Source organism: Alligator sinensis, unplaced genomic scaffold (genome assembly GCF_000455745.1).
Source record: "Alligator sinensis unplaced genomic scaffold, ASM45574v1 scaffold1083_1, whole genome shotgun sequence".
Classification (NCBI taxonomy): Eukaryota; Metazoa; Chordata; order Crocodylia; family Alligatoridae; genus Alligator; species Alligator sinensis.
In genome coordinates this window covers 761,346-775,892 of record NW_005842644.1, presented here as the reverse complement: position 1 = coordinate 775,892, position 14,547 = coordinate 761,346, and the positions used below count along the sequence as shown (strand labels likewise).

Genomic DNA, 14,547 nt, shown 5'->3' with positions numbered 1-14,547 from the left:
GGGCGCCGTGCCTGAAATGGCAGGACTGCCGAGACTTGCCCCAGGTGGCGCTGGCAGACAAGGCCCCTGCCAGTGTCCTGCTGCTTTGGGGGCAGGAGGGAGTGAGGGGGTCGCGGCTGCCAACGTCCTGCTGCTCCCAGGGGGGTCGTGGGCACTGCAGAGAGCCCAGGCCCAGGCCGTGTCCCCCCTGCAGAGGAAGGCAAAACCCCCCAGTGCGCGTCAGTCAGAGCAGGGGGGAAATCGCTTCCTGCCCCAGCGTAGCATTGAGCTGAGACTGAGCGCAGGGGCAAGACTCTCCAGCCAGGACCCTGCGGGGTTGGTGCAGCAGGAGCATTGGCACAGCCCAGCCTGGGCTGCACCCAGCACGTCTAAGGGAAGGGAAAAATCCCTGACACCTGTAGCAACGGGAGGGGGAAAAATTCCTTCTTGGCCCCTTATAGCAACAGCAAACTCCAGAAACTGGAAAACCGGGCAGCCTCCCCTCTGCTCTGCATCCTGGGGACAGTAAGCAGAAGCCACATGTCCCAGCTCTCTTGGACAGAGCTCAAACACCCTCTGTGCCATCCTTTCTCTCCATAAGCTTATCCCAGTTGCTTTAATTTTTTATACGCAGGCCAGTTGTGGAGCTCTGCTTCACTCCTTTGCTGCTTCATTCCCCAACATCCATCTACTCCGGGCTGCAGATGTCTCCTGATCTCCCAGCGAGGCGATCTCCTGGGCTTCCAGCTGTTGCTCCTCCAATCTCCAGTCCAGGTCATCCCTAAGCAATGCTTCACCCTCTTCTTGAACACCTCCAGCGATGGAGAGTGCACACCTTCCCTAGGTGTCTGTTCCCCCACCTCGCTGCTCTGACAGCGAAGACATTTTCCCCCAATTATTCAATCCAGACCCTTTCTTGCTGCAATTTCAAGCCATTCTTACAAGTCCTGCTCTCTGCAGAGATGAAAAAGAGGTGGTTTCCTTCCTCTTCATGGCAGCCCTTCTGGTATTTGAGAGCTGCTCTCCTGTCCCCTGTTTAAAGCACCTTTTTCACAAGCTGAACATGCCCAGCTCCTTCTGCCTCTCCTCATAGGACTTGCTTTACATGCCCTTTATCATCTTGGTTGTCACCTCTGGTCACCTCTCTGACTTTTCTCCACGTCACTTCTAAACGGGGAGCCCAAAACGGCGCACGCTGCGCTGGACGAGCCCAAAACGGCGCACGCTGCGCTGGACGAGCCCAAAACGGCGCACGCTGCGCTGGATGAGGCCCAGCCAGTGCTGAGCAGAGTCACTGTCACCTCTTGCGTGTCTTGCACCTCATGCTTCTATTGATGGCTCCCAAAGCTACGTTCACCTTTGTGCATCACTGCTCACGGCAGGAGCGCCGTGGAGAAGGACCTCCGGGCAGGGCACCACGCGACACTGGGCACCTGGCTCTCCTGGTTGGAGACAGCTCCGTGCTGCGGGACAGGAGGAAGCTGGCTGTGCGCACACGGTTATTTTGGATTTGCATACATGTTCTGCGCACACGCATCCTGTGTAGATGAGCCTCAAACCTGAGCTTCAGCACAGCCCTGCGCCCCTCTGCTTCCAGCTTGCGGTGGGGTGGATCTCTGACCTGTCCCCCAGACCGGACCAGGGGTTGGGCAGCTGGCAAAGCTCTCTGGTCCCGTAGTTCAGTCCTTTCGAGGCCTGTGAAGGCAAGGCAGGCCCAACCCAAGAGGCTCCTTTCCCACGAGTGAGCTGGGGATGCAGGGCTTGGGCAAACATCCCAGTTGTGCTCCCCGTGGGGGCTGATGTCCAGAGGGGACTGTGGGGCTGGACTCCCCCCCAGTGTTTTCCCCCATGCCTCAGCGTGCCGTTCATCCTTGCAGGCAGCCTTCCTCGGGCAGCGGGGGCTGGTGGAAGACGACTTCCTCACCAAGGTGCTGGAGGGCATGGCATTTGCCGGCTTCGTAACAGAGCGGGGAGCCCCGTACCGGCCCATCGACCTCTTTGATGAGGTAAGAGGACGCCCACATCTCCCTGGCTCACTGATACGGGCCACGGAGTATGCCCCTGCTGAGACCTGCCGGCCATACCAAAAGCCGCTGGGGTTGGGGCCCGCTGTGTCCCTGCCAGTCCCGGTGCATGGGTACCACGGGTCCCTGCAGCCCCCCTCATGCCTGCCCACCTCCTTCAGCTGGTCGCCTACGAGGTCAAGCGCATGCACGCGGACAAGGGGAACAAGCAGAAGATCCTGCGGCACATCAAGGAGCTGGCGGAGAAGCTGTACAAGAACGTGAGTGCTGCGGGGAGGGGCTCAGGGCACTGTGGGGGTAAGAGGAGCCCACGCTAAATGCTCCTTTCCCTTCCCAGTGTCGTCTGCCAGGTGCAGGGCTTGGGGTGGGTTCCTGCCTGCTAACTTTCAGCCCCCACCCTGCCTACAGCCCCTGGTTGGAGCTGGGGGGAGGGAGTTGGCACTGGGTCTCGGCCCCGGGTGGTAACGTCCCTCCCTTGTCACATGGGGCATCTCATGCCCACAGCCCCGCTGGTCTCCTGACCTGGGCTGGACTTGCTGAGGGAGTTGGAGCACGACACCTCCATCCTATGTGGCCTTCAGGCCACGCTGCTGCCGGGCTACTGGGGCGTAGCTGCCCCTGGGGTGTTCAGGGAGCCTGAGGTCTGTGGGGGTGGCTGTGGGCAGCATTCCCGCGCCTTGGGGAACCGCGGCACATGGGGTCCATAGTGGAGGGTGACCACCCACGCTCGCCGGCACAGGAGAACCCGTACCCCGCGGTGACGATGCACAAGGTGCAGAAGCCCGCAGAGGGCTGCCACCTCCGCCTGCACCAGAAGCCCTTCCCCCGCCTGGACGAGGGCACGGTCCAGTGGATCATCGACCAGGCCACCGCCAAAATGCAGACTGCCCCGCCAGCCGTCAAGGCAGAGAAGAAGTGCATGGTGCCATCGGGGACCCCCATAGGTGCGTGCGGGTCGCCTGGGAGCAGGCTGGGGTGGCTGCTGCTAGGAATCGGGACTCCCGGGTTCCTCCCCGGCCTAAGCCACCGGCTCGCTTCACTTCGGCTACCCCAACTTGCTACCGAGTCACTGCCTCCAGTTGGGTGGCAGCCGGGTCCCTTCATCTCCTTTGCCAGGCCATAAGGCACGGTTGTCCCCGGTGCTCTTAGCCAGGCAAGGCATAGTCTCGGTCACAGCCTGCTGAGAGGGGATGGGGGTTCCCAGAGCCGGGAGGCAAAGCAGTGGGCCAGCCACAGCCCCGAGTGGGTTGAGCAGGCCAGAGCCCAGCTCCCGGCCACGCGGTGACGGCACCTCTGCCCCCAGCCGCCATCCTGGAGCGCAATGGGAACGCCCTGGCCAACAGCGCGCGGCGCCTGGAGGTCGTGCGGAACTGCATCTCCTACGTCTTCGAGAACAAGATGCTAGAGGCCAAAAAGGTGGGAGCTGGGGGAGGGGAGGGGAGGGGAGGGGGCTGCCCCAGCTTTGGCCCTGGCCGTTCCGGCCCCTCACCCACGGACCCGTCTTGCCTCGTTCGACCCGTGTGAGCCGGCCAAGCCACGGCACAGCAGCTTGCAGCATGGTCTGTGGTGAGGGGGTGGGAAGCAGGGAGCTTTGTTCAGGGGCCAGTGCACTTGAACTTCGGGGGGTGGGTGGAGGTGAGTCCGGGGGCTCGAGGCACATCTTTCCCCACCACCAGGCATGGAGCACTCCCCTGCATGTTTCCCAAGTAGGGGAGGCTTGGCATCATCTCTGCCGCTGCCAGCTGCCCTCCAGCAGGCTGTTCCTGATGCCGTCCCCCTTGCTCTCCCCCTACAGCTGCTCCCTGCTGTGCTGAGAGCCATGAAGGGCCGGGCGGCCCGGCACTGCCTGACCCAGGAGCTGAACCTGCACGTGCAGCAGAACCGAGCCGTGCTGGACCACCAACAGTTCGACTTCGTCGTCCGCATGATGAACTGCTGCCTGCAGGTGCGGGCACCGGGGCCTGGGGACAGGGAGGAGGTAGGCTTCGCTGGGGCCTTGTGCAAAGGGCCCTTCCCTGGGGCTGCCGTAACCTCCCCTTTCGTCTCTTTCTGCGGCAGGACTGCACAGCCATGGACGAGCACGGGATTGCAGCAGCGCTGTTGCCACTCGTCACTGCTTTCTGCCGCGTAGGTACCCGCAGCACGGCCAGGGCTGGCAGGGCCCTGAGCCAACAGGCAGGGGGGAGGGCTGCAGCTCCATGTCACAGAGTGCCTGGATAAGGGGGTGTCCATGGGGCTCGGGCACTGTGCCCCGTCCCAGGCACAGGGGTCGGCACACAGGAGACCTCCTCATTGCACCCCTCTCCCTCCCGATTCCCCAGAAACTGAGCCCGGGCATCACGCAGTTTGCCTACAGCTGCGTGCAGGAGCACGTGGTTTGGACCAACATCCAGTTCTGGGAGGCCATGTTCTACTGCGACGTGCAGAACCACATCCGCGCCCTGTACCTGGAGACCACCGAGGAGAACCACGCCGGCGAGGTGAGCTCAGGGTCCCGCGGACTGGCGCCTGGCGTGGGTTTCCCCCCCTCTAGCAGAGAGGTGACCCATGCCTCCTTCCCACATACCTGTAGGAGGGCCAGCGAGAGGAGAAGGTGGCCCTGGAGATCGCGTCGGAGCAGCTGCGGCTCTGGCCCACCATGAGCCGGGAGAAGCAACAGGAGCTGATGCAGAAGGAGGAGAGCACCGTGTTCAGCCAAGCCATCCACTACGCCAACCGCATGAGCTACCTGCTGCTGCCCCTCGACACCAGCAAGAGCCGCTTACTGCGCAGCTCCGGCCTGGGCGACGTCGAGAGCGTCAGCAACAGCTTCGTCACCAACAGGTGCCACACGCTGGGCTGGGGCTGGGGGCTGGAGCTAGCGGGGGCTGAGCTGTGGCCAGTGCCCGGGGGCAGGCCAGGCTCACGCTCCCACGCTTCCCTGCATCAGTATTGCCGGGAGCGTGGCCGAGAGCTACGACACGGAGAGCGGCTTTGAGGACGCCGAGAGCTCGGACGTGGCCAACTACGTGGTGCGCTTCATCAACCGCTTCGTGGATAAGGTCTGCACCGAAAGCGGCGTCACCAACGAGCACCTCAAGGGGCTGCACATCATGATTCCCGGTGAGCGGGGCACCGGGGGGGTTGGTCGCAGGCGCCTGGCTGCTCCTCTGACCTCGTCGCAGGTCCTCTCCGGAGCAGGGGAGGGCTGGGGGCAGGCAGTGCCTGCCACGGGCCAGGAGCTGGAGACGGGCAGCAGTGTTTGTAGCAGGGCCGCTCCCAGGGACCCCCGTGCTCACTCCGGGTCTCGCTGCTCCACAGACATCGTGCAGATGCACATTGAGACGCTGGATGCCGTGCACAGGGAGAGCAAGAGGCTCCCCCCCATCCAGAAGGTACGTGGCTGCTGCCTGCCTGCGCAGGGGCTGCCCCCAGCCCCCTTCTCTGTGCCAAGGGGTCACGCTGCGTGCTCTGGCCCATCCACACTGCCTGGCACCTGACCCCTCTGCCTGGGGCCCTACTCCCTGTTTGACGGGAGAGGGGCACCCCTCACTGGGGGCAGGACAGGGGGGTGTCTCACTCCCAACACCCCCTTCCACGTGTCCCCACAGCCGAAGCTGCTGCGCCCCAGCCTGCTGGTAGGCGAGGAGTGCGTGATGGAGGGGCTGCGTGTGTACCTCATGCCCGACGGGCGGGAGGAAGCCGCCGGCGGGAACATCGGGGGGCCGCCACTGCTCCCCGCGGAGGGGGCCATCTTCCTCACCACCTACCGCATCATCTTCAAGGGCACACCCACGGACCCGCTAGGTAGGGCCCCCCACCACTTCCCTCTGCCTCGGCCTGGAGGGCTTAGGAGTGTCTGTCCCAGGGGGTGGGGTGCACCCTGTCACGGGGGCCGTTGACTCTGCTCCAGGCTGCTTCTCTCTCATGCTGCCACCCCTGGGCACTACTTGGCGCTTTCTGGAGCCCCAGGGGAGCCAGCGTGGGGCTACAAACGACACACTTGTAGCTTGGGACAAGGCAGAGGAGGGAGACGTCCTTCCTTTGCACCCCAGGCTTCCGCGGAGGGGCACAAGGCACCCATCCGAGGAGTGCTTGCAGTGGCTACGGGGCCTCCGGGCTGCTCCTTCCATCTGCAGCACTTGCAGGCCTCTCCCCTGGAGCAGGCCTGGGAGATGCCAGGGGTCTGCTTGGCAGCCCAGTGCTCCTGGAGAGCCCCAGGGCTGTGGCCAGGAGGTGCTCCCCTCTTTCCGGACGTGCCGCTGACACGTCCTGTCTCTCCCTCCTTCCCTCCCGCCCAGTGGGGGAGCAGGTGGTGATCCGGTCCTTCCCCATTGCCTCGCTGACCAAAGAGAAGAAGATCAGCATCCAGGCCCAGATGGATCCGTTGGTCCAGGAGGGGCTGCAGCTGCGCTCATGCACATTCCAGGTGAGCTGCGGACCCAGCGGGAGAAGAGTGACTCCGTGGCTCAACCGGGGGGGTCACCACAAGCCTGGCAAGGCCACGTCTGGCCCCCAGCCCGAGTGACCCCAGGGCTGTGGGTGCAGCACAGGCTGCTAGGAGCTAGGGCTCCACTGGAAACCTGGTGGGGCTTGCAATCGAGTCCTGCAGCTGCCCCCGTCCAGCTACAAGGGTGCTGGGGAAGGGGAGGCATGGACGGGGTGGCGCTGGAGCTTCCACCTTGGGGTGCCCGTCAAGTGCCATCCAGCATCTTTGGGCTGTAGCCGAGGGGGGGCGGGGGCAGGGAATCCCATGCCTGGTGGGGAGGGGGTGACCCCACCGTGCCCCAGCTCACCCTGCGCTCACCCGCCCGCAGTTGTTGCGGATCGCCTTCGACGAGGTGGCTTCAGAGAGCGCCGAGGTCTTCCGGAAGCACCTGCACAAGCTGCGCTACCCACAGCACGTCCGCAGCACCTTTGCCTTCACCGTGGGCCAGTCGCCCAAGCAGGCCATGCAGCCCAAGGCCAAGGAGAAGAACCCCTCGCTCAGGTACCCGCGGCAGCTCCCAGGCAGAGGCCACACTTTGGGGTCTCGGCTTCGCACCCCTTGCCTAACCAACTCAGCCAGCTCCCTGCCACTTGCCTCTGCCTCCCTACTCCCCGGGGTCTTGTCTCGTGGTCTCCCAACCTTCCCCTGTCTGTGGAGCAAGATCCAAGGGGCAGTCGACAGCCAGGAGAGTCTGGTCCGGCCCCGGCTCTGAAGGAACGGGGCAGCTTGGGGTGCAGGGACCCCACTCCCAGCCCGTGAGTGAACAGTGCTAGCTTCTATGGGCAGGCCCTGGAGGAGCTTCTCTGCAAGGGAAGGCCTCAGCTCTGCAGCTCGGGGTTCACAGCAGCTTCTAGGGGTGAGACAGCTCCTGTGTGGCAGGGCCCCAAAGCCATCCACGCCCCGTGGCTGGCTGCTTTGCGGGCGCTGGGCCGAGTCTTAGCTTGTCTCCTGTGTGTTTGTGACCCAGCTCCCACCAAGTGACCGATATGTTCCAGGGCCTGACCGTGGGCGTCCTGTCCCTCGGGCACCTCAGCCACTCAACCACGTAAGACGCCTTGACTGGGTGGGGGCTTGCGAGGTGGCACTGGCTCGAGGCTGCAGCCTTCACCGCGCTCAGGGCTCCCCTGTGCACCCGCGCTGCATGCTCCGGGGCTTGGGCGGGTGTAACCCTGTCCTCACGCTGTGGTGCAGGCTGGATGCAGAGCAGATCTCGTGGCGCCGCTCCGTGCTTGTCACGGAGGTGCCGGGGCCCCCTGGGTCCTTGCGGTCACAGGACGGCCCCATCCAGAACCTCGTTGCTCCCCATCTTCTGCCTCCTGGTCTCTTGCCTCCCTGCAGCTTCTGGATGGGTGGCTCTAGAGCCGTCTCCAAGTCGCCTCGTCTGCCAGCCCATTTCTCTTGTCCTGCTCCTCACATTCTCCTCCTGCCACCATCCATCACAGACACGTGTATCCACAGCTGCTCTGCCCCCTTCTCCCTGTCTCAGGATGACAACGACCCCGTCCCCCCATTGCTCTGGGTGCCCTTCTCTACAGTCTTCTTGAATGCGTCTCCTTGACTGCGGGTGACTGGGACAGTGCTGTGGCCTCACGTGGGCCTTGCATGTGGCCCTTCCTCCACCAGGCTGCAGCTAAGGGTCACGGCCATTCTTCTCACGGCCACGTGCTGGTCTCCTACCGTCAGTCTCAGGATGGCGGGGGGGTCTGGGCACGCAAGCAGGTTACATAGATTTAATAGATTTCATAGACATTAGGGCTGGAAGGGACCTTGCGAGATCATCGGGTCCAGCCCCCTGCCCAGGGGCAGGAAGTCAGCGGGGGTCAGATCACCCCAGCAAGATGAGCATCCAAGCCTTTCTTAAAGGTATCCAGAGTAGGTGCTTGCACCACTTCTGGGGGGAGTCTATTCCAGACTCTGGAGACTCGGACTGTAAAGAAGTTTTTCCTTATGTCCAGTCTAAAACGGTCTTGCAGGAGTTTGTGACTGGTGGACCTCGTCTTCCCTCGGGGCACTCTGGTGAACAGACGTTCCCCCAGATCCTGATGCACACCCCTTACGTACTTATAGGCAGCCACCAGGTCACCCCTGAGCCTGCACTTCTCCAGGCTGAAGAGTCCCATGGCTCGCAGCCTCTTCTCATCAGGCCTGTTCCCTTGCCCTCTGATCATGCACGTGGCTCTCCTCTGCACTCTTCCCAGCTTCTCCACATCCTTTCTGAAATGTGGAGCCCAGAATAGGACGCGGTACTCCAGCTGCAGCCTCACCAAAGCGGGCAGATGACTTCTTGGGTCTTGCTTGAGATGCATGGGTAGATGCAAGCCAGAGTTTTATTTGCTTTGTTGGCTGTGGAATTGCATTGGTGTCTCGTGTTCACCTTGTGGTTAATCATGACCCTCAAGTCTCTTCCGGTCGCGGTGTCAGCAAGAGTAGCTCTGCCAAGCCCGTAAGTGTGATGTGGGTTTTTTCTCGCAAGGTGGAGCACCTTGCATTTCTCCATGTTGAATGTCATCAGGTTTTGATCTGCCCACCTTCTGAGCCTGTCCAGGCCGTCCTGAATTGCTATCCTATTGTCTAGCATGACCACACTTCCCCATAATTTGGTGTCAACCGCGAACTTAGCCAGTCCACTTCTGACACCTGAATCCAGATCATTAATGAAGACATTAAAGAGTACTGGTGCGAGTACTGAGCCCTGGGGGACACGGCTGGTCACCGCACGCCATATTGACTCGGGTCCATCGATTGTCACTCTCTGAGTTTGACCACAGAGCCGGTTCCCCAGCCATCGGACTGGAAGATTGTCGAGGCCGTGGTTCCCTAGTTTTACCCTGAGGACGTCGTGGGAGACCAAGTCAAAGGCTTTTTTGAAATCCAAGTAGATGATATCAACTTCTTGTCGTTTGCCCAGGAGATGCATCACCTGGTCATAGAAGGAAACGAGGTTGGTCAGGCAAGACCTACCCGCAACAAAGCCATGAAGATTGCCTTCCATTAGTCTGTTGATGGTTTTTGATGATTTTTCCCAAGATCTCTCCAGGGATTGAGGTCAAACTGATTGACCTGTAGTTCCCTAAATCTTCCTTCCTTCCATGCTTGGAGATAGGCACCGCACTGTCCCTCTTCCAGTCTTCAGGAACCTCACTTGAGCGCCACGAGTTGTCAAACATCCTTGCCATTGGTCGTGCTGTGGTGTCAGCCAACTCTCTTAGCACTCTTGGGTGCATCCATCCAGGCCAGCTGACTTGTGGATGTCCAGCCTCTCAAGCTGTGCCCTCCTCACAAGATCTTCACCAGTTATAGGCGTATGATCGCCCTTACCCTGGTAATCCTGTGCCCTGTCAGGCAGGGCGATCCCCTTGGGCTGGTGGAAAACCAATGCGAAGTAATCGTTGAGATTAGCTATTTCCTGGGTGTCGGTTGTCAGCTGCCCCATTTGGTTCAGCAAGGGCCCGATGTTGCCCTTGGTTTTTTGTTCCGACTTCTCACATATCTGAAGAAGGACTTTTTTTTCCCTTGATTCCCGTAGCCAGTTTGAATTCGGTTTCAGCCTTGGCTTTTCTGTTCCGCTCCCTGCAGGTAATCCTCCCTAGTGGTGGTTCCCGACTCCCATCCCTTATACGCTTCTCTTTTCAGACTCGGGAGGTCCACGAGTTCCCTATGGAGCCAAGGGGTCTCCCAGTCCTTTGCTCTCTTTCCTGTGGGCCAGAAGGGACTTCCCTTGTGCTTTTAGGATCGCGTCCTTAAGGAGTGACCACTCATTGTGGACTCCCCTCCCTTTCACAGGCAGCTTGGTGTCATTGCTCGCCTTAACCATCACCCTGTGCTCTGCTGTCGGTAAGGCGTGTCCGCAGGCACCCTCGTGGTGTGAGGGCTCTCTGGTCCCCAGGCCCACGACCGCTTGTCCTTGCAGTCCCAAAGGTCTCCTGGTGTCACCATAAAGGATCAAACTGCCCCTTTTTGAGGGGAGGGGAAAGCTCTTCCTTGAGACCTCCCAAGTAGCAGCTTTATCCGGTCTCCTTCTGCTGGGGCAGCCGTCCCCGGAGTAGCCCCTGTAACCCTCCACGTGACGCCCGTTGTCTCCGTGTCTCCGACACCCGTGCCCAAGCTCAAGCTGCCGGGTCAGCAGGTCCCTGGCTGCGGGTCCCAGGTGGTTCTCCCCTCTCTGCGGGGACGGCATCGGCCCGGTTGGTAAATCCGCGGGGGACTTGCTCCGCAGACAGCCCCGTTGTCAGTGCTCGGAGCTCGTGGGCGTACTCCAGCATCCCGCTCTCCCTGTCAGGCCTGCGGACACGGGGCTGCTGTTCGGACTGCAGGCAGCTAGCCGCCGGATCGGTGCCCTCCGTGGCCCCTGCACTGCCTCACGGCCCCATGCCACCTGCCTTGTCTGGGCTGGGGGACAGGAGCCCAGGGCCGGGCTTAGCTGTCTGCTCGGCAAGTTCCCCAATCCCCTCTGCGCCCCCCTTCCCGGTGCGGGGCTCGGACACTGCCCTGACGGGAGCCGTATCTGAGGCCCCTGATCCATCTTCTCCTTGGAGAGCTGCTAGCAAGTGTCTCCCAGCCCCTCCACGTGCCTCATAGTTTCAACATTTATGCAGGGCTGGGAGAACGTGCCCCTCCTGGGACCAGGCCGGTATCTGCACTCCCAGCCGGGGCAGACCCCAGCCGCCCCCGAGCGGTGGGGAAGGAGCAGGGACCGCGTGACCCCCTGCCTGCGGGCAGCACCAGGCCTCTGCCTCCTGCCTCTGCTTTGCTCTGGGTGTGACCGAGTGTTGGTGTTTCTCCTTCTAACCCTCCGGGGCCGGGACGGACGCTGCAGCTCCCTCCGGGGGCAGGCTCCGTGGCTGCGCGCGGCGTGGGGTCTTGGGCCTGCGTCCGCTCGCCCTCACTCCCCTTCCCCTCCGCCTCTGCAGGACCCTCTCCAGGAACCTGGTGAAGAACGCCAAGAAGTCGATCGGGCGCCAGTACGTGACGCGCAAGAAGTACACGCCGCCCACCTGGGAGCAGCGCGGCACCCAGCAGTTCCCCGAGGACAACGAGGACGAGATCTCAGGTGCCCGGGTGGGCAGGGGGCGAGGAGAGGCGCGGAGATCCCGGTTCCTGGGGCGACGGGAGTGGGAGCTTGCGTGGGGGAGTGACCAGCCCATGGTGGTAGGTCCAAGCACGCTGCAGGGCCAGAGGCAGGCAGGACGGGACCCCCTGAGGCCCCTGCTCGGGTCCCCATCACGGCCTTGTCCCTTTAGGGAGGGTTTCCCAGAGCCCTGCACCCCTCCTACCTGTGCAGATCAAATGGCGCTCGTCCTGCCCCAATTCATCCCCTCCCGCACTGCGACTGCCTGCGTGGAAACCTGCCCCCTTCCGTCCTCTCTTTCTTAAGCTGCTCCTGAAACCTCCCCTCATCGGCGGTGATAAACCTCCTCCTGTTTTTTTGCTGCTGTTCAGACCCCCCACCCCAACCCCGGCTGTTCCCCACATTATTTCACAGTCGCGGCACAGCTGGGCTGGCGGGGCCTTCACCGGCTCACGTAGAGTCCAGCGCCCTGCTGCAGGCAAGATCAGCCCTGACTAAACCAGCCCAGCCACGGGCCTGTCCGGCTGCCTCTTGGAAACTTCCAAGGATGGAGATCCTGCTGCTCCTCTAGCATCAGCCCCCGGAGCAGGCGTAGGGGCCTGGGGGTTACTTTTGATGACCCCTGTTCCCCTGCAAAGCAAGTCGACACCAGTTGTCTTCCCACCTAGAGCCGGGGGCTGGACCCGATGACCTGCAAGGTCCCTTCCAGCCCCTAACATCTATGAATGTACCCGAGAGTCTTGAAGGAGCTGGCAGACATCAGTGCACCCCCCTTGGCAGAGATATTTGGAAAATTTGTGGCGCTCAGGCGAGGTCCCGGAAGACTGCGAAAGAGCCAATGTCTTGAAGAGTCCCTGTCTTCAAGAAAGGGAGGAGGGATGACCCGGGGAATTATAGACCAGTCAGTCTGACGTCCGTCCCTGGCAAAATCCTGGAGAAAATTGTCAAGGGATCCATCAGCACCAGGCTAACAGAGGGCAAGCTTCTGAAGGCCACCCATGCGGCTTTGTGACTGGCAGGTCCTGCCTGACCAACCTCATCTCCTTCAGTGACCAGGTGACACGAGCCCTGGACAAGGGAGGCGACGTGGACGTCATATATCTGGATTTCCAGAAAGCCTTTGACCTAGTTCCCCACGATGTCCTCATGGCTAAGCTGGGGAACTGTGGCCTTGATCATCTTATGGTCCGATGGCTAGGGAACTGGCTACGGGGTCGGACCCAAAGAGTAGTAGTTGAAGGGAGCAATGCAGTGAGACAGGGTGAGCGGGGCAGTCCCTCAGGGCTCGGTACTTGGGCCGGTACTCTTTAACATCTTCATCAGTGGTCTGCATTCGGGAGTCAGATGCAAACTGGCAAAGTTCATGGATGACATCAAATTATGAGGGGTGGCAGTCACACCGCAGGACAGGCTAGAGATATAGGCCGACTTGGACACGCTCTCAAGGTGGGCCGACCAAAACCAGATGGTCTTCAGTGCAGAGAAGTGTAAGGTGCTGCACCTCGGTAGGAGAAACCCCCAACATGCGGGCTCAGCAATGCTATGCTCGCTAGCACCATGACCGAAAGGGACTGGGGTGGGGGTCCTCAGTGACCACAAGATGAATATGAGCCACCAATGTGATGCTGTGGCTGGCAAAGCAAGGCAAACTCTGCTGTGCATCCACCGATGCATCTCAAGCAAAACCAGGGAAGTCATCCTCCCGCTGTAGTTGGCCTTGGTGAGACCGCAACTGGAGTACTGCGTCCAGTTTTGGGCCCGCGCTTCAGGAGGGATGTGGAAAAGCTTGAGAGTCCGGAGAAGAGCCGCTCATATGATCCAAGGCGTGGAGGGAAGGCCATACGAGGAGAGGCTGAGGGATTTGGGACTTCAGTCTGCAGAAGAGAAGGCTCAGGGGGATTTGGTGGCAGCCTGCAATTGTGTAAGAGGGGTACATCAGTTCACCAGAGCTCCCCCAGGCATAACAAGGTCTAATGGCCATAAACTCCAGGAAGGCCGATTTAGATTAGACATAAGAAAACATTTCGTCACAGTCGAGTGTCCAGGGTCTGGAACAGACGCCCCCAGATGTGGTGCAAGCGCTACTCTGGACTCTTTCAGAAAACATCTGGATATTTTTCTGGCTGGGATCACTTGATCCCAGCTGACTTCCTGCCTATGCTGGGGGGTCTGGACCCAGTGATCTCATGAGGTCTCTTCCAGCCCCTAATGTCTATGAAATCTATGAATCAAATCTCCCTATCGTCTTCTCTTCTCCAGATTCAGTCCCCCCCAGTTCTTTCAGCCTTTCCCCGTCGGTCCGGTCTCCCAGGCCCCTGACCATTTTTATCACCCTGCGCTGGACTCTTCCCAACCTGCCCACCTCCTCCTCGAGGCGTGGGGCCCGGAGATGGACGCAGGACTCCGGGGGAGGCCTCCCCAGCGCTGAACAGAGCGGAGGAATCGCTGCCTGGGTTTGCAGGGACGCTCCTGCCAGGCAGCCGGTCTGTGGCTGGGCCTGTCTGCAGTTCTGCACACCGGGTCTGTCCCTGCGCTCCCGGCTGGGGCCGCTCCCTGGGGTTAAAGCCACGCTGCTGGGTCACTGGTGCGCATGGACAGGGCCAGGTACTCGGGGCTTCCTCGACAAGGGCAGCAGGGCCGGTACTTTTAGGTGCACGAGGTGCCCCAGTCATGGGGCCTTCCCGCCCGGAGCATAGAGTGGCCTCCTTCGGGCCCCCAGCACAGCCGCAGCGACGAGGTCTGAGTGATATCCCATGGGCACAGGGCATCGGCTGGGGCCCCTGCCTGAAATCACCCCCTTCCCCCCTGCACGGGCCTGACCCTCTCCCCACACTGTCTCCGCAGTGTCCGAGGAGATGGACAGGAGCACGCTGACGCCCTCCACCACCATCAAGCCGTCAGACAAGATGACCATGAGCCACTTGGTGGAGCGGGCCTGCTGCCGGGACTACCAGCGCCTGGGGCTAGGCACCCTCAGCAACAGCCTCACCCGCTCCAAGCGCGACCAC

The 14,547-nt window shown here is 61.5% G+C and overlaps 1 protein-coding gene across 9 annotated transcripts in view; it reads left to right on the top strand.

Annotated features, from left to right (window-relative positions):
• SBF1 (SET binding factor 1) overlaps positions 1–14,547 on the top strand; it is a 45,728-nt gene that overhangs the window by 21,064 nt on the left and 10,117 nt on the right. For 7 of the 9 annotated variants that reach the window (XM_025215439.1, XM_025215446.1, XM_025215445.1 and 4 more), the window contains 16 exons: positions 1,857–1,985; positions 2,165–2,263; positions 2,743–2,947; positions 3,307–3,419; positions 3,799–3,948; positions 4,062–4,130; positions 4,325–4,483; positions 4,576–4,826; positions 4,933–5,105; positions 5,304–5,377; positions 5,594–5,789; positions 6,284–6,411; positions 6,800–6,972; positions 7,439–7,516; positions 11,382–11,521; positions 14,384–14,521. In XM_025215439.1, the coding sequence (XP_025071224.1) occupies positions 1,857–1,985; positions 2,165–2,263; positions 2,743–2,947; positions 3,307–3,419; positions 3,799–3,948; positions 4,062–4,130; positions 4,325–4,483; positions 4,576–4,826; positions 4,933–5,105; positions 5,304–5,377; positions 5,594–5,789; positions 6,284–6,411; positions 6,800–6,972; positions 7,439–7,516; positions 11,382–11,521; positions 14,384–14,521 (2,275 nt within the window). The remainder of the gene's footprint in view (positions 1–1,856; positions 1,986–2,164; positions 2,264–2,742; positions 2,948–3,306; positions 3,420–3,798; positions 3,949–4,061; positions 4,131–4,324; positions 4,484–4,575; positions 4,827–4,932; positions 5,106–5,303; positions 5,378–5,593; positions 5,790–6,283; positions 6,412–6,799; positions 6,973–7,438; positions 7,517–11,381; positions 11,522–14,383; positions 14,522–14,547) is intronic. The other 2 variants (XM_025215443.1, XM_025215442.1) reach the window with 1 other exon arrangement.